The following is a 19,214-nucleotide window of genomic DNA, read 5'->3' on the forward strand; positions in this document are numbered from 1 at the left end:
CAGCCGTCGATGCATTTCTTGTTAACGTCAGATTGGCCACACCCTAATTTTCGCTCGTTCCATTTTCCCTGCTCTTATATTCTCTCCCCCAGTCGCCTCTCTCCTCCTCCTCCTTCTCCTTCGGAAAATGAATTCTCGCAACTCCACAAATTATTTTCTGAGAGATTTTTCTTACTGTTTTACTTCAGAACCGATATATTTTCACGACTAGTCCTCTCTAGTTTGAGTCCGGCTAACCTACCTGGGTAGAAGTACCAAGAAATGAAGAATAATTTCGACTTTTGGCGAGTTTCATAGCTGGGTTTTCTTGACTTGAAATTCTGCTCAAAATCCGCTTTTTATTCTTTGTATTGAAGTTTCTGCTCTCACCGTGTTTGCCCATTTTGATTTTCGTAACGATTCGTCTACTACTAGGGAGAAAGCCTCGCAAAGTCGCTGCCTTTCACTTTTGAGCCGTTAATCTTGTCAGCTAACACGGTTTTGTTATTATTTGCCAGATCTTTTGGTGAGTTTTTCCTCGGGTGTGACTAGGACTGTCTTACTGCGTTGTGACTTTTTTGGGGTCTCGGAGGAGTTTAGGTATTGTCAAAATTAAGGTTCAAAATTTCAAGATTTCGTGTTGAATTTGTTCAGACTTGAGGCTGTTAGGATAATTTACTCCTCTAGTCGGGTGGCAAGGTACCTCTTCCTGGGGTACCTCTAACTTTTCAGTTTATGGTTTTCCTTTGTGCTTTATATCCTTTTAAGCCTAGTCTAGCTGAAGGTTCTTCACATCTTGTTCAACAGCTGTTTAGATAACTCTTCCCCGGATTTTTTGAGGTTGCTTTTAGCTTTAATTGGTTTTCCTTCATATTAAGACTGCTGCTTTAAGTCTTTATCCGAGTTTCCCTAATAGACATTCTAATTGTACATTATGGCTGCACATGAAAACTATTTTGTGGAGTGGAAAGAGCTATATGTGTCAAAAGAGAGGGGAAACCGTGTGGTACACTATTTTTTGAAGGATAATTCAGGGGAATCCATTCTTGCCGTTGTGGGCACTGAGAGGAGTGTTAGGCACATGTTTTATGTTGTATCAGAAGAGTTCTTGAGTGTTCATGGGGCCGAAAACTCAGTCCATACCGGTTTCAGATGGAGATCGAGAAGAGAGGTTGTGAATTGGCTTACTTCTATGTTGTCAAAGCAGCATTGGCCAGAAGATTATGCCAGTATGTTTTCCCCTTTCTTTTTCCCCTTGTAAGGGGTACATGCTGACTGTGCTAGTAGTAGACTAGTAGTACTTGTTTTGTCCAGTGTGATGATCTCTAGGTAATCAAGCCTCTGTAAATGAAATACATGTTTTTGAAATTTATTCATAGAAATGCTTTATGATAATTTTCCTGGATGATATAGGATTCTAGTAAAATTTTGGTGGAGTGTACATATTTTAATAGCCAAAAATCAGCTAGGTTGACGGTGCATGACATAATTGACATTTGATCTGATTAGGAGTTGGAGTCGATCAATAATTACTTAGGTTAACATATTGTAACATTTTGATTGTAGTGTCACCCAAAGATGATCCTATCTCTGACGTCAGTGTGCAGCTAAAACAGATGCCTTCTCATAATGTACGTGTTCTATTTTTTTTGCGAAGTATTCTGGTCTTGCTATTTGTTTTATGTTGACATGTTCATCTGAAATTTGTACTTTACGTGCCATCAAACTTGTACATTAGTGCCATTTACGAAGGAACTTGCAAGGTCATCAATTAGATATTAAGTGGTTGGGTTTGGCATGGACATGCGGTAAACAATTGACGCACTACCCAGCATTTAAGAGGAATGAAACTTCAATTGCGGTAAGTTTACTAAATTACCAAATGTAAGAAGATTCTGTCGAGTTTCCTAATTGAATGTGTTGTTTTCTTGGCATATTCTATTTGAATGTTTGGGTAAGAGAAGGCAAAGAACTTGAAGTGACTTGTTTTGTTTCTTAATACGTAATCATCAATAGTGATCGGATGCATACCTATTTAATCTAACCTAATTGTGTGTACTTTTGTATGTCGAATGTTTAGGATTGCAAACTGGTTTTTCAATTTAAATATTTTAGAGTTGGCAGTTGAAGGATTTCATGCCCTTCAACAATGCTTTAAATTTTGTTTCTTATTAAAAAAGAAAATTTACATACTGTGTTTATTATCAAGATGATTGTTATTGTTAATAATTTACTATTTTTACTAACTAGAAACCGGAGCACATGCAACTTGTGCGTGTTTCTTAATATTTATATACTACGTATATGTAAAGCATTTTCTTTTTAAAATATTTATAAAATATTTAGTTTTTTATCGATATCCTACAAAATTAAATGAGATATAAGATTTAATAGTATGATTTTTTTATGTTAAACACAGTATACTGTATGAAGTCATTTTTTTAAGAATAAACAAATATAATTTTCATATTCTCAGTAATTCAACTTCATATTGAAAACTCAAGCACACCTAGAATGAGTATTTTTTCAAATAATCTACGTAAGGTACAACATCAAATAGTCAAACAACTACAAAAGAGAATTTAAAACATATATAATAAAATGAATGCTTTAACTCCTTTTTATATATGAGTCTAGCCGTTCGAGTCTGAAAACAAATCAAAACCTGAATCAGTTGATAAATTTCTATGATATGACAATCTCTTTTAAGCTGGTTGTGATTTTTTGACCATGGCTGATGTAAAATTCTAGCATGCTTAAGAATTTCACCATTTCCTTCCAAACGCTTAGTCCTAGTACCAGTAAGTAAGGTTGTTTTTGAATTATCTGCAATTAAGTTGATGAACTCGCAACTCTTTATCATGGATTCTACGTTAGGTACAATCATTTGTCTTTGTGATGGCTGAAAAAGAGAGCCGCTATATTGCATATTTGGAAGATATGTATGAAGATAGAAAATGCCAGAAAAAGGTTAAAGTGAGATGGTTTCACCACAATAAAGAAGTCCGTGGAGTTGTTTCTTTACGGAATCCTCATCCTAAAGAAGTCTTCATCACTCCGTACGTACAAGTCATCAGCGCAGAATGTGTTGATGGTCTTGCCGTAGTCTTAACTCGTGAACACTATGAGAAATGCCTTGCAGTTTTCCCAGGCGACATTTTGAGAAAAATGCATTTTTGCTTCAGACAATTCAAGAGTAACAGAGTAAAGCCTTTCAAATTGAGTAACTTGCGTGGATATTTTGATCAATCGATTTTCTCGTGTTTTGGCCCTGATTTTTTTGAGGAAGAATATAGCTCTGAGGATGATGTAAAAGTGGGAGCTAAAAGGAATAGAAGTTGCGGAGAGAATCAAAAGACTGCATATGATCTATCATATAAGTATGATGTACTGAGCAAGGAGCAAAGTTTCCTCAAGCATGTTGAAGACCAACTTCCGTGTACTCCAGTTTTTAGGTCAAATGAAAAGATCGAGTTTCTTTGCCAAGACAGTGGTATTCGAGGCTGTTGGTTCAGGTGTTCAGTGTTGGAGATCTCCAGGAAACAGATGAAAATTCAATACGATGATGTTAAGGATGAAGATAGTTGCTCCAATCTTGAGGTATTCATTAGCGAAGCTCATGTCGAAGCATTCACTTTGAAACCATTTTTATTTTTTTGGATGCAAATAAACTAATGATTGCTGCCGTGACATTCTCAATAACAGAGGAGATGTATTCTATATGTTTGATGCATCATTTCATAAGCATTTGTTGTAAAATTTCATTATTATTTTCTCGCAGCTCGTTGTAATTTAATGCGCCATCGTCAGTTATTGCATTTGTGTTCGTTTTAATTTAATGCGCCATGGTCTGTTATTGCATTTGTGTAGTCACTCCTCAACACAGGAACACTGTACCTTTTCTTTCTAATTGCAGGAATGGATTCCAACGCATAGAGTGGCCAAAGCTGATACACTGGGAATGAGACATCCTGATCGCCTAACTATTAGACCCTTCTATACTTGCAATAAAAGTAGCCAAACCTTTGAGGTTGGAGATCCAGTTGATGCATGGCGGAGTGATGGTTGGTGGGAAGGGGTTGTTTCCGATGCCAGTGACTCAATAAACGGTGGTTACCGAGTTTATCTTCCAGGTTTGTACCCTGTTGCTGTCAATTCCAGAGTTTTATTTTTCAACAGCTTATGTATTTCTAAGGAAACTGAATATGATGTCAGGTGAAAACTTGCATTTGAATATCGAGTTAAAGAACCTTAGAGTTTCAAGAGATTGGGTTGGCGGACGGTGGGTGGATATCAAGCCAAATCCTAATGTTCTCGGCGTCATATCTGCAGCTAGCGTAGACGCTAAGCTCTCAAAATCTTCAGCTTTTTCCAAGGAAAGGAAATCCCATAATTCTACTACTTCCTGTCAGAAACTTGTCACAACTCACAAACTCAGTGCTGTTTTTGAGGAAATTCCTGATTTGTCAGGCATGACACTGACAAATGTCCCTTTAAAAGATGGTTATGCCAATGATGAGCATCAGCAAGTTCTTGAATTCGCAGAAGATAAGGAAACTTGCATGGGCCATACCCATGAACTCGAAGAGGACACTGTGGATTATGACTTAACAGATGCAGAAATGAAGTGTGATCAAGAAAATTCTCTTGCTGACAAACACGACAATGTTGATGATGGAAACAAATACCAACTTGGTTGTAATCAAGATGTGAAAATTCTGACCGCTCCAACTTCCACGTAAATAGTTTTCCTTGCTTGGCACCATAATCATGGTTACAAGCGGTCGAAGAGTTTGTTTTGTCGGTAGAAATAGCTGTACATAGTTATAGGCTATTGGAAGCCTGGATTTGAATTCCGAATTAGCAGTGGTCTGCTCTTTGCCTTATAGTCCACAGTGGGAAGGAGCGCCATTAAACTTGTTCCAACATCAGGTTGGCGATTTCTATATTGTACTTTGAGAATTTAAGCTCATAATGAACGTGGGTTCCGAAAAAATTATGCACATTTTACTGAAACTGAACATATGTTTTATTCTTTTCGTTGATGCAACATGTTCCATTAAATTTTGGGTGTAAAAGTTGAGATTTTGAATCAGTTTTCAACAAGAGAAACTTATACAATCAAGTTATCTTTCATTTTTAGTTAGAGAAAGGGTAAAAAATAAATTAGATATGAATTTTATGATATTAAATGGTGAAACTGAAATCTGTTTCGTAATCTATTTCAGAAGTTTTTGTTTTCTTGTAAATTAGCCTATCAAAATGATCGAATTTCACTTCAATGTTTTCTGATGAAATATGGATGAGTTAACATTATAGTCATACGTGATATGTACATATTGGATAAATATGAGATGACCTAATTCAAATCGAACTTAGGTACAACCATACAAGTTGGAAATGTTAAACTTGAAAAATGCCTAAAATTATGATAATTGGATTTTTAGTCTTAAAAAATAATTTTAGTAACTAAAATAACACAATTTAGTAAGTTGAAATAATTTGAGAAAAAAAGGATGTGAATTTCATGAGAATGATTTTTGCCACGTACTTGGATTTTTCATAAAGTTTAAGATTTTATGTGCAATAAATTAAATGTTAAGTTGATGTATACATTAACAATTTTCATCAGACGTCCATAATGACATGTGATGACATTAAATATTTTGCAATGAGTTGTAACATGTTTTGTTTGTTTATGTAGATTATGTGGTTGGATTCACACATTTATGTCGATTTTTAATATCTTAAGTTGAAAATTGATCTCTGTTATTTAAAATAAAGTAGAAATATGTTTTGTTTTTGGAAATAATATTTGAGATATTCTTCTCCAAGTCATTTTAATTATTGTCGCATAGAATTTGAGCTTTGACTCATTTTAATGCTATGTTGAGATGTATTGAGTCATTGTTGAAACGAGTAATATAGGATTAGTAAGCTTCTGAAGACAACACAAGGATGATCGGGTAGCTCTTGTACCTTCGATGCTATGTATATGGATGAATAGCGACTTGATGATGCGTTCCTGACGTGTGTGGCCACTGTTATTGTTGTTGATGCGGTTCGTTTGGACTTCGTTTAATATCCATTATTCAGCTATCTTTTACGCATTACTTGTATTTTATTGCATTTTCATTGATTTTATTTCATGTCAGTTATATTTGTCGTAATCTTACCGGTTCGTCGTTCTAAGGCCCGATTTTTTTATGATGTAGTTGTTTGTGATTCCATAGCAGGTTATCCAAAGGTATTTTATACGTCTGGTGGAACGTCTCCTAGCGGCGCTAGTGAGAGTTGTTTTAATCGTGTTCTCAAATACACATGCATTATACTATCGAGTCGTACATATTTCGGAGAGATTTCTCGTGTACTTGTGTTGATATTTTACGATGTTTTGGATTATTGGTTGTGTGATCGAGGTTTACCGGCTCCACATGTGTTTAGTTATGGTCAACGTGGCTATATTTTTGTTGATTGATGATATCATTATATTTTCGAGTATATAAATATTGTTTGTATTTGAGTGAGGGAGTTCATTCCGGAATTTTCGTAGGTTCAAATGAATTTATTTTTACTCATTTTTTCTGATTATGCTAATAAATCTTGGTTGTTTAATAATTAAATTCTTAAATTTCTATCAAATTTTTATTGTTAACAACGAAACAATAAATGAAATATTAATTTCATATTATATTTATTTATACATAGTTATATAAAGCAGAATATATTTTAAATATCTTCATCATTTGGTGAACTAGAAATCATCATCATTGACATGAAAATGCATATAAATATGCAAACGATAGATTTAAAGTGTATAATCTTGCTTATCTAAAATAAATAAAAAACATTTGAAATTCAACAATCTAAATGTAATTTTAAAATTTTTTAATACAAAAAATAATAGGTTTTGATTGCTATGTTAATTTAAAATACTCATGTAGTTGAGTAGGGGTGTCAATCGGGTCGGTGGGTCAGGTTTCGGGTCAATCCGTGAATTTTTTTTCAACCCGAACCCGAAAACTCACAACCCGAACACGAACCCGTCTAACCCGAATCAACCCATCTAACCCGCATAACCCGAAATTTATTAATTTTTTTTATAAAAAATTAATGAAAAAAATTCGAAAAAATAAAAAATTATAATAATATTTTAATTTAAACACATAATAAAAAAATTTCTGATTTAAATTTGAAAGTTTAATTGTAGAAAATTAAAAGTATATTTACTAAATCAAATAAACAATTGTTAAAAAATTAAAAAATATACAAAATAAATATTAAATGATGAAAATTTAACATATAAATATACAATAAATTTTGTTCAAACATACAATATATAAAAATATAGGTAATATTTGAAAAAAAAAATTCGGGTCAACCCGCGACCCAACCCGAAACCCATCTAACCCAGCTTTAACCCGAACCCACACAAACCAAACCCAACCCGAACCCGAAAAACCCCAACCCGAACCTGATTTTTTTCGTGTTGGGTCGTGTCGGGTTGACGGGTCGTGTTGTATTTTGACACCCATGTAGTTGAGCTTTGAGAGGAAAATTTCATTTTTTTTGGATGCATTAATTTTTTAAGTTTGGATATTTTGATACCAACAACAAAATAACAACCTTATCATTTAGTTAAGGTTTAATGCAAATATTTTTTAAAAAACGACATTACTATAAATAGCATATACAGTAAAAAAAGGGCATAGTTTTTCAAATATAGGGTTAAGTTTCAGCCGCACTGAGCTTCTTCACTGAACGCGAGAGCTGAATCGCGCCCTTTACATATGCATACCCATTTCAATATTCGCCTGCAAACCGAAGATGAGGAACCCGCAAGTTTTCAATTTCTTCACCGAGGTTTATTTATTTTCAGCTGTTGTACAATAATTGATTTTCAAGCTTCAAGCATCGTGGACGAACAACTGAGTTGGGAAATGATGTGAATTCAATTCGATTAAGTTTCAGAGGCTCAGTTAATCTGTTGCTTCGCTGAACAATTTTTTTGCACGTCAGTCTGATTCCAAACTCTGTTGTTGCAAGTATCGTAGTATTTCTGTGAACTTTTCGGTCTAATTGTGTTGTGCCTGTTAACATTAGTGAATACCGCGAAAAGAATTTCTCCTTTTCCATTTATTTTTGTTATGTTCATAATCCCTGAATTTGGTGCTAATGTCATTATACTTTGTGTTGCATCTGTAGATTCTTATTGATTTGTGTTGATTGTTATTTTTATTGGTAAGTATCTTGTAGGCCTGGATTGAAACGGCCCAGCTACACGGACTTGGATTTTTTGATGGTGGGATGATTAAAAAACAAGAAAGGTTTGGTTTGCGTGGTTAGGGGTGATAGCTTAACAATCAAATGTGATCCTGTTTCGTGCAGCAAAATCGTTACGAATCTCTGTGCATATTTCTACTTGACAAGTATAGTCATCTGGGTGGTGTAATTATATAGTGCTCTACAGCATATGGTAATCATTTTTGCGATAAATGCATAAAATAAAAGTCCTCCACGCTATCCTCAATTTCCTTCTCTGTCCGACTTTTTTCTGGTAAAGATGTGGGTATATTATATATTTTTTGGTTCATTTAACCTAGTATTATTTTATCATTAAAATTTAATAGTTATTAAGTCCAATTGTTTTCCAATCCCCATTTTCCACTCCTTACTCAATGGATGGATTTAAGGTTCAAAATATGGCTCTGGAAGTCAGTATTTATTATAAGATTGCTGAAGAGAGATTGAAATGCCTGAAGATTCATCACAAAATGAGATTTGATGAACCAAACACTGGATCAGAATGGATTATTACACTATCACCCTCTGATAACGCAAACCAAAAATACCCATTGTCTAAGCCTAGCTTTGTACTTGCGGTCGTCGAAACAATAACATTTCATTATCATATTTATCGTATTTCTATGCAATAATGCTGGTACCAATGTGAAATGAGCGACTGCCTCTTCTTGGTGTGACTGTGAGACAAGAACTTTCATATAATTTTCACATAATAATGCCACAGCGGATTTTCTTTACATCATTGAAATCACCTCATGAGATTAAATGTGAAATCATTCATGCAACAAGATGAAGACTGGTGTGGTGAAATGTATTACTATATTTGTAATTTATTGATACATTCTTTGCATATTTCCTTCAAGGAAAGCGAGATGGCAAAGCTTCAAAGAAATTGAAGGTTTTTCCCTTGTTCAGAAAACACAAATATGTAGCCAAAAAAGAATCCAACCATTAAAGCCTCTGATCTGACTACGTATTTGTATACTGATTGTGTTGCCCCTGACTACCTTGTTTTCTGTTATGTGAAACCATTTTTCTCTTATGGTTGCCTTTTGCTGATACTAGTTATTCAAAGAACTGGAGGTCTAGCCTTGGAAATCTAAGTACTTGATAGGAGCTGCTAGCGTTGTTTCCTTGGATTTTGTATTTTCTTCCTAATGTTTTAAAGTTGGAGCTTGAGCTTTGCTTGTTTCCTTGGATCTGTCCTAATTATATAAAATTTTCTTTTTACTTTAAATACACAATCTTTATGTATCCTTTTCTGTCTTGTGCATCACTTAAAATTACAGACTTGATAGCTCCTCACTCTTGACTTTGTTTCTCCTTATCAACCTCTGACTTACTTTTAACCACATAGTTGGACTGTTAGTTCACCTCTGATATTGGATCCAATTTAGTTAAATTGAGTCTATATCTAGAAAAAAACCTCGACTCGTGTGAACTGAAATGCACTCATACATGCAGGCAGAGTTAGGCTTGGCAAAATGGACGTTAAGATATATCATGTGCCCTTAAACGAATTGATGTGAAGTGAAGCAGGATGCATCACTACTTGCTTTATCGCTGATGTCTTTGAAGTATGATACTTCAATTTTTTCATTCTTGTTTTGATAAATAAATGGTATTGTCACAGCTTCTGCAAATGGGTGCTGCTTTTTTTCGTCAACACTGGTGCAACAGTGGTATCCATTCTCTCCATGCTGTAAGTTCCCATCCCTCTACGTTTTTTTTATAAGTCTTTTCTTTTTTGGTGGTTATGGGTCGTTTCTTTATTAGATTAGATATTTTCGTTGTTCTTTTCTTTTTTTATTATATCATGTTAGTGGAGTTGAGTGACCAAATTTGTTGGGCTGAGTGCAGGGATGTAGCCAGCAAAAATAATTTTTAGAACATAAAAATAAAATATAGTAGTTGACATATATGTATCATTTTCAAACTCATACATGATTGAGTCAATATTGAAAGTTTAACAATCTCTTACCCAATATATATTGGCAATTAAATATTTTTTCATAGGATTAATATCAATAAGTGGTGAGGTTAGATATTGAATTTTTTTTAAAAGATTAGCAAATTAAAGATTGAAAGAAATTAATTAAAGATACCAGCTTGGAGAGAAAAGAAGAGATTAGAGATTTAGGTTAATATATATAGGAGATATGGGGTAAATTATCATTATCATTTTCTTTTTTATTTATTGTTCTGATTCTAAAAAATATAGGAGCAGTGCAGAGTCGAGGGGGTGGGGTTCCATCCATGGGTGAGTGGCTGATGTTAGTTTCTGTTATCTTTGTGATTTGATCTTTTACTGTTTTCTTATTCAAGAAAACTAAAAAGAACTTATGTATGCCACTTTGGGAATTATCTCTTATTCAAGAAATTATTTGGTGCTTGCTACATCAAGCTGTTCAAATCTTTCTTTTCCCTATTTCATAGAGCAAGTAACTGATGATTTTTTACCTTGATCAAAGAACTGAATATTTAACCAAAATAATATTGCCTAAACTGATTATTTTACTCAGGATCTCAACTACCTTATTTTTGCACTTTGTGCTGTGAAATCCTTTGAGCATTGCTACCTTATCTTTATGGGAAATATTTTTAATTCACAAAAACGACATCATACACATTTACATTATCTTCAATTTTATCCCTTGAACACAAATTGATCCTTTTTCACATTCTATTAAGCAATTGTTATTACTTATTCCTAATTCAACTTTTCATCATTCTCAAAAATAATTTAATCATAGATTAAATACTGACAAAATAAATTATATTTTCAAATTTTAAAATAACGATTTAATATTTGAAAAAAACCAAATAATTTCTCTTTAGTTGACATCTACTGTAGAAATGCCTTCTCCAGACACAATACTCCATATTCCCAAATTCAATTTGTAGAAATTTATTTCCGGAAAATGTTTTATGGAATTACCAGAAACATAACCAAACATGTACCAGCATTTTTGCTGACCCTTTGTTGGTGCCAGTCATTCAAAGAAAGTAAGGGTTAAATATTTGGAAATCTAGATACTTGATAGGAGCTATGGGTTTGTTGCTACCTTGAATTTTGTATTACCTTTAGTATTACATTTCGAATGTCATTTATCCAGAATTTCATGTTGCTTTGGTGCTGACTCGCCTTATTGAATTGAGAGCTGAAAATATAGAGTTTTTTGTGTTTCTAGGGTCTTAATCAACTTGGAAAGATTGATGCTGACATTTTCCGGAATGTTACATTATCCCCTTTCAATACATATCGATACAAGATAAATCATTGTCTATTCTCGCCCTCATCTTTAGATTCAACTGAAGCTTTAAGTGAAGACGTGGAATTGGCAGGTAGCTGTGTCAAAATAAAAGACTCTGCTGACATATTGGGAGAATGGGGTTGTGGTGATAATGATATATACAAGATTTTTTCACGGCGTCCGTCTTTACGTAAAACAGATCCCAAAATACTTCAGTCTAAGCTTGAAATATTATCTAAGCTCGGTATCACATCCTCTGACCTCGTCAAAATGATTAACTGCCGTCCTCGCTTTCTCAACTGCAGAATCAACTTATTTTTAAATGAACGCCTTGAATATTTTGAGGCCTTCTTCGGCTCTAGGCAGGTCCTGGCCAAGGCTATTGTGCGGAATCCTTCTTTACTTACCTACAACTTCCACAACAAAATCAAGCCGGTCATTGCCATGTATGAATCACTGGGTGTTAGCAATAGGGACTTGATTGCTGTGCTTCTGTCGCGTCCCACCATAATCCCTCGGACTAATCTAAATGATGAGAAGATGGATTACATCCGTAAAACCGGGGTATCAAAGGAATCTAGAATGTACAAGCATGTGGTTTCCCTCTTTGCCATATCCCGCATCGCTACCATTCGTGAAAAGGTGGTAAATTTTGAAAAATATGGGTTTTCAGAGGATGAGATTTTTGGTCTCATAGGACGTTCTCCACTCGTGTTGACGCTGTCCATTGACAAAGTTCAGAGAAACATGACTTTTATACTAGGCACCATGAAACAATCAGCCAATTTGGTACTAGGCAACCCATTCCTTCTATACTCCAATCTGGAGAATGTATTAAAGCCACGTTATCTGTTAGCTTGTAAAATAGAGGATATGGGAGTTGAACCTGGAATCAAGGGGCCTGCAATGCTACGAGCATTGAGGATGTCTGATAAGCGTTTCGTCTCCGCATTTATTACGCGTCACTCTGGCGATGTAGCCAATGAACTCTATACATTTTACAACAATGCTAAATGTGTGAGAAGATTAGCGGAGTCCTCGAAGAAGAACTCTAGTAAAGGATTTCCCTTCTGATATTTTTTGTATCTGAAAATAGCATGTAATTTTTAGTCTATTTTTATTATTTTTGAGGGCCTCTATGATGGTCTAGTTTAGGTGTATTACACCTCTCTCAACGATGAACTGAAGGTTTTGGACGTTGGCTATTTAATCTATTATTTGATAAGCTGGGTTCATTTATTGAGATGACTATGGGTTATTTTTTCATTTTTGAGTTTTGAGCTCAAATTTAATTTAATTATCAAAATCTCGTAATAATAATATAAATATATATATATATATTTATAAAATTCAATCAGTGTCGATAGAAGTAAGATATTTTCCAATGAAATCCCGGGGAAAAAACTAGGTCAACGACGTTGATCCTACGGTTTTAACCAGAATATTTGCTCTGTAGTCACATTTGGGAATGAACTTGGATGAGTCTCTCTCAATTGGGCTGTGATTTCTGCTCGATCCAAAAGCACGAATAGAAAATTTTAAAATACTTGGGAAGCGTGATTAAAAGTTGGCTCAGTATTTTGATTTTTCTAAGAAAAAAGTGTTTCAACTCCTCGAAAGGAATTCGGTATTTTAGAACTTTTGAATTTGTGAACGGCTGTTAGAAATAGATTGCACTACTGATTGTGTCGTCGATTGGCATTTATGGGTCGCGCTTGCAGTTGAATGTGTCTATGGATCCTACTTGCAGACAACCATCTTATCTTATAGGACCTCTTAAAAATACACTCTAGGTTCATAACATGTTTTAAGTTTTAATTATATACTACCCATAAACGCCTATAACAATTCATCCCCTTGCTTAATTAATCATCTAAACATGCGAACTCAATTATTCAGATGTAAACATTTGCAGTGTTTTTACTCTCAAAACCATAATATCGGATACTTTGAGGCCTATTAGACGCTTGAGTCCTGTCGAATGGTACACATAATTATTTGAAAACACAGTCATCTGATTACGTGAAATTCAACTCATGACTTCATGTTCAAATTTTGGACTCGTGAAATTGTCTTGCACGTGAATAAAGGAACTAGAACATGGAGAACATGATAGAGGCTCACATTGAAAATGGAACGCCTTTTAGGCATGAAACAGCATAATACACATGACAGTGCAGCAGCATTCCTAACTTACCTAAGGCATAGGCACAAGATCTTCCCAGCTCGATAAATAAGAAATGCTGGGAAATGATAACTCAAATTTACTTTACGTTTTCTCAACATACAGAAACAATTTTAAGGCCCCATAAGTATTCTTCCAGGGTTTTGTTGACATTGGTTAGAAGGATGGATAGGCAGAGTCTGAAAGGTATGAACCTCGACCTTTTTTTCCCTATTTTCATACAGATTCAAGCCACCATTTACAATACCATAGCAAGCAGGAGATTGTTGAACTACCTTCATACCAGAATCATGCTGTGCAATTTGGTCTCTGTCTTCAGCATTTGAGGTGTGCGCATGCTCATTCGATCTATTCTCAGCAACACGGCTAATTCCGACACCAAGGTCAAGACTGAGTGAATTACTCCCCTCTGGCCTGATTTTTGAAGTTATGGTATACGGAGTGTTTCCAGCAAATTCATGGCTGTTGTTTCTAGCAGTTGGGACATCGTGGTTGTGCTTACCCTCGTATGTAGTTATGACAGCTTTGGGGTCATTTGACGCCCTTTCCACGTGTTTCCTAACCGGGCACCCAGCATTTGTGCACTTGTAATAACTCCTGGGTTACAGACAAAACAAACAAGTGCAAAAGGCAGGTTCGTGAAACATGTTGACGACTCAGGTCCTTACACCAAGTTTAAGTGTTCAGAATCAGGAAATCAGATTTGATACTACTTTTAACAAACAAAAAAATGCTAATGAAACAAATCATAAAGATCAATTACAACTTTGAATCTGAAGAAAGAATGCAAGCTAGTGGTTTTTTAACTTGATCTTAAAAGTCAGGCTTAAGCCTTGACTTGAAACATACCTTGGATTGGGATTCCCTCTGACCACTTTCTGCCCATACTTGCGCCACCTATACCCATCATCTAGAATATCAACTTCACTGATAGTTTGAACGACAACTCGTGGTTCGCGAATGGGCTTAACAACTGGTGTAACATCAAGACCATCCTCCATTCTCCTGCTCAAGTTTTTAGCAGAAGAAATTAAGTAAGATGGCTGTTATATATTTATGGCAAATCTAAAAATGCAATACCTTCGCTTCAAAACAGGATCATCTTCATCGACTTCTTCATTGATGGCCAAAAACTGAGAGCCTGAACCATCTAGACCATCCTCATTTGCTTTCCGAGGAGATAACACCAAAGAGACATTGGGCTCCAGATTGCTTATATGCAACTTGTCTTCAACAAAAATGGAATTGAAATTAGAAATAAATTTAAATGAGGGGATCATAATTAACACGTGGCTGGTAGCTCCATTCAGTGAGCTGACTAGGGCCGAGCGGAGTTTGCACTGTGACCATTCAAACACAAAAATCAGTTGAGACATTTTATAAGTCAAGCACAAACACCATCGTCCATGACTTAAACCTAGCAAGATGACCAGCTCAGGCCCAAGTACAAACATCAGATTCCTCAAAAAATTGACCGTCAGGTGTCAGCTAAGTTTGTCCAAGAAATTTACAAACCTTCAAAACATTTGATCAGTACAATACAAAATAATCAACACCCGATGGAATATGCAGTCATCTATCTAGCTAAGTACTGCATTTTCTACTTGCTACTGATAACAAAAATCTTTGGAGCAACACAAATATTTCAAACAGATTTGCCAGCTCTTCCTACCAATTCCATTTTAAGCATGTAAGCATGTACATTAGAAAATAAGTTGAAAATAATGATTAGCAAAACCCATTAGCCGTGGAAGAACAAACAGATGAATAAAGCTTTCAAGCTAGGTTCACTAATAAACATAGCAGTGATTATTCTTGAGCTGGATACTTAATAGACAAGTTGAGAATTTAGTTGAGAATATATTTATTCATGATGATTCGCCTAAGTCAAATGGAATTACTCAAGGCCACCAAAAATTAACGCTGTCAATCATTTTAAACGTTAAATAAAAAGGAAAATTCATCAGTGTTTGGCATGTTTACCCTCTTGAACCATGAACAGGCTCTGATCCAATTTCTCCTCCTGAATGGATATAAGAGCACCAGAATTTTGTCGACGGGCAGCTTGAGGTTTTGGATGGTCATGTGATCCCTTGTAGACAATTTCAGTAATTTGTCCACTTGGAGATCGTTCAAAGATCTTTTTCACTTCACAGTTAGGATAAGTACATTTGTAATAACTTCTTGGAAACTCACTTCCTTTAACCAGTTTCTGCCCATATTTTCTCCAGTTATATCCATCATCTGATGTTCTATCAGCTGTAGCTGATGGGCTGCTATCTTTAGGATCAGAAATGACCGTTGTAGTTAACTGCCTTCCATGATTTAATTCGTCAGCAGTACTACAGGCTGATGTCTCATGCACACTCATAGGTGCAGATACTCTCAACTCCGATAGCCCATATGTCGCCAAATTTGAAGGTGCTGATGATTGTGAAAATCGTTGATCTTGAGCTTGACCAAATGGTCCGTTTACATTAAACCCCACCGGAATCTGTCATGAAGAAATAATAATATTAGTAAAAAAAATCAGCCAGTACTCATAAAACTATGACTCGCTAAGACCTTTCGCAACATGTATCAACTTAAAATTTGGAGACAATAATGCATTCCTAAAAAGGGGACCATTTGATGCAAATGAATCCGAGTTTTTGGAGATTTGTAATTTGAAGAACTTAGACTAGAATCACCTATAATTATATCAAAGGGATCAAATAATTTCATGATTCCCAATATATAGATTTTATCATACATGACAGCTATTTTTTATACAATAAGACAGCGGCGAATTTGCAAAAGAAGTGGCAAACAAGTGATAGCTAGTATCTGTTTGAAGATCATGAAGTAAAAGGAGTACGGAGGAATCTGCTAATCATTTTACAATAGGTTTTGAATTCAAACTCACATTTTCATCAAAACAGTATGTGGATTTGCTTTTACCTAAGAAAGAAGAGGGTGTGAAATGGAAATAATTTTCCAACTCATTTTAAAGTAAACCAGAGTCACTTGTTCTATGGCTAAAGAGGGGGGAACACTATATAAAAAGAACAATCGCACAACATAAAGATTCAGAACATTACAGCCTGTCCTGTAGATGGTAATTCTGATGCAGTATTAGATCCAGCGAGGAACTTAAACTCAAAATCACCAGATGTTATTCCATCAATGGTATTGGCACGGGAAGAAATTTTCTCAGATGATAGCACAGAATTTTCACAAGCTCGTTGCATCAACTGAGGCTTAAAAAGAGAACCTGTGGTTGGAGAAGGCTCCACCTGCAAAATTGATAAAGCATTGCAAGGGAAAAAAGGGTCACAATTGAGGATTCAAGTCTCTCCACAGCCATTGAATAGCATTAAAAACTTTCCAATCTATTCAAATAGGGATTCTTGTTCTTCAGTCATTTATCAAGCGTTCGAAAAGAAATAACAATGATCCTTTACCATCAATCTCACATGCACCCACAAAGACCATTAACTTTCTCAAGCGCAATAGGAAAGCAATAATTTTATGGATTGATCCTCGTAATCATAGTGGGATAAATTCCTTTGATGCGCATTCAAGAAGCTCATTATTTAAGTGAAACATCTTTTCATGTTGGCAGAATAACACAAAGGAAAATATCATGCACCAACAAGTAAAGGAGATTCACTAAGTGAAGAAACAACAGAGAAATTGAATATCATATTTCTGAAATTAATTTAAAAATATTCCAATTCCAAAAGGTTGAAAAGTGAGCAAATAATTCCATGGAGAAACTAATATAACTTTTCCTTAGCATAATAAACCAACGGTCCCGAATTCACACATCCTATTCACTTCCCATTAATATTCCCCAAATGAGCCCCTAAATGAAAAGGAAGAGGATTCAGCGATCAGCAGTATGATGAAAAAGAACCTAATATCAAATCAATAATAAAAATCAACTGAAATATTCCACAAATACCCCACTACAAGAACCTTCAGTTCGCATAACACCAATTTTGGCCATTCACACTCTTAAAGCTCTTAAAAAGAATTCTCACAATCAAGACCTACAACAGACAATTCCTCACACAGGAGCACTTAAATCCTTCATATTTAATCATTCGAACTACATACTTGATTCACAAAAGTAGGAATCGAATCCGAAACCGATTCTTCGTAGAGAATAGAACCAATTACACTAGCCACTAACAAGTTAAAAAAGAAGAAGAGGCTAATTCAAGTTCCACAAAATTGTGACCTTGACGTAGGAGAGAAGAACAGGTGACTCGAGAAACGACGTCGGACTGAGTCCAGGAGGAATCGTAATACATGTGGACCTAGAGATCGGGAGCTTGGCCGGAGACATGAGCCTGTACTTAGCTCCATTACTGGATCCACATCCACCACCGCTCTGCACAGCTGCGTCCGAGGCTGCGGAGGAGCATCCATCTGGCACGTGCGCAGAGGCATTATCGGAGGGAGACTGAGAGAGTGACTGAAAGTCTTCCATAATGAGAAAGGGGCCGGGCCGGGTGGTGCCTTTCAACACCTACATGAAATGGGTGGGGGCAATATAGACATTTAGCACAGGGGTAAAACCGTACTATTGTGTGATCTTGTCGAAGGCCCCGTACGGGCCTCAAGTGTGGACGGAGTTGAGTAGTCAGTGACTTGTCCTCATCCAGTTTCCTCACACACCCCCGTTGCGTTATTCATTCATTCATTTATTTATTATTATTATCATTAATTATTAACTGTTTATTATTCTCACATGCAGGCATGGTGTTTTAAGTAAAAATTTGTGTGAGATAATTGTCGTATTTTGTGAGACAGATCTCTTATTTGAATCATCCATTAAAAAAAATTACTTTTTATACTAATAGTATTACTTTTTATTATAAATATCGATAAGATTGATCCGTCTCACAGATAAAGATTCGTGAAACCGTCTCACAAGAAACATACTCAATGTTTTAATAAGCATCTAATTTTTGTCATAAAAATAAATATTAATTCCAATGTTAAATTTGATGTTCCAAAAGGATTTCTAGGATATAAAATGTTGGCAACGGTGATACTTATTTTATTTTCTAATTTTGCAATTATTGATTACTATTATTACAAAATAATTGCTATTAGAAGACTAATTTTAAATACATTTCAATCGTTTTATCGAGTAAAATCAGTTCTTATGCAACATTTAAATTGTGGATGCAAACATTCAATCCCATTGTCGTATTGCATTAAAATTCAATATTTTAACTTTAAAGTATAAAAGGAAAAGAAAAAGTAGTGTTCATATATATATATATATATGTGTGTGTGTGTGTGTGTGTGTGTGTGTGTGAAAAAATTGTTAAATCAAAGAATATATATATGTGTGTCGTCTTTACAAGCAAAACTTACACAGCAGAGAGCTGAATAGCCATTACAGACAATGAAAAAGATTCAAACAATTGTAGCAGTGACATAGTCGTTCAATTGATTCACCCGAGGTGTTTAATCTAGTTAGGTTCAAGTAAATA

At 35.1% G+C, this 19,214-nt stretch overlaps 3 protein-coding genes and 1 non-coding gene across 10 annotated transcripts; 3 read left to right on the top strand and 1 right to left on the bottom strand.

Moving 5' to 3' along the window:
- The first annotated feature begins 52 nt into the window (after positions 1-52).
- On the top strand, positions 53-4,993 carry LOC140980491 (uncharacterized). The gene is made up of 6 exons (XM_073446332.1): positions 53-1,208; positions 1,546-1,610; positions 1,718-1,840; positions 2,857-3,579; positions 3,896-4,112; positions 4,195-4,993. The coding sequence occupies exons 1-6, from the start codon at positions 914-916 to the stop codon at positions 4,719-4,721; spliced, it is 1,950 nt and encodes a 649-aa protein (XP_073302433.1). The 5' UTR covers positions 53-913; the 3' UTR covers positions 4,722-4,993.
- Positions 4,994-7,693: 2,700 nt separating this feature from the next.
- On the top strand, positions 7,694-12,786 carry LOC140980571 (transcription termination factor MTERF15, mitochondrial). 6 transcript variants are annotated; one of them, XM_073446471.1, is made up of 4 exons: positions 7,699-7,842; positions 8,236-8,408; positions 9,917-9,985; positions 11,475-12,786. In XM_073446471.1, the coding sequence occupies exons 3-4, from the start codon at positions 9,926-9,928 to the stop codon at positions 12,609-12,611; spliced, it is 1,197 nt and encodes a 398-aa protein (XP_073302572.1). In that variant the 5' UTR covers positions 7,699-7,842; positions 8,236-8,408; positions 9,917-9,925; the 3' UTR covers positions 12,612-12,786. The 6 variants fall into 6 exon arrangements, with proteins under 6 accessions (XP_073302568.1, XP_073302572.1, XP_073302569.1 ...); XM_073446468.1 differs by having other exon boundaries at positions 8,236-8,306; positions 9,748-9,985; XM_073446470.1 differs by having other exon boundaries at positions 8,236-8,306.
- Positions 7,912-8,010, top strand: LOC140981918 (small nucleolar RNA Z122). Its single transcript, XR_012176191.1, has one exon. It is a non-coding gene; the product is annotated as a small nucleolar RNA Z122 (small nucleolar RNA).
- An 876-nt stretch (positions 12,787-13,662) lies between the features above and the next one.
- LOC140980950 (probable WRKY transcription factor 20) lies at positions 13,663-18,231 on the bottom strand. 2 transcript variants are annotated; one of them, XM_073447088.1, is made up of 6 exons: positions 17,948-18,231; positions 16,803-16,997; positions 15,706-16,216; positions 14,803-14,950; positions 14,572-14,727; positions 13,663-14,319 (listed from the first exon to the last, which is right to left on the bottom strand). In XM_073447088.1, exons 1-6 carry the CDS (start codon positions 18,197-18,199, stop codon positions 13,836-13,838), a joined length of 1,746 nt encoding a protein of 581 aa, XP_073303189.1. In that variant the 5' UTR covers positions 18,200-18,231; the 3' UTR covers positions 13,663-13,835. The 2 variants fall into 2 exon arrangements, with proteins under 2 accessions (XP_073303189.1, XP_073303190.1); XM_073447089.1 differs by lacking the exon at positions 17,948-18,231 and adding an exon at positions 17,166-17,869.
- Between the last annotated feature and the right edge of the window lie 983 nt (positions 18,232-19,214).

Source organism: Primulina huaijiensis, chromosome 7, assembly GCF_012295235.1.
Source record: "Primulina huaijiensis isolate GDHJ02 chromosome 7, ASM1229523v2, whole genome shotgun sequence".
NCBI classification, from domain to species: domain Eukaryota; kingdom Viridiplantae; phylum Streptophyta; class Magnoliopsida; order Lamiales; family Gesneriaceae; genus Primulina; species Primulina huaijiensis.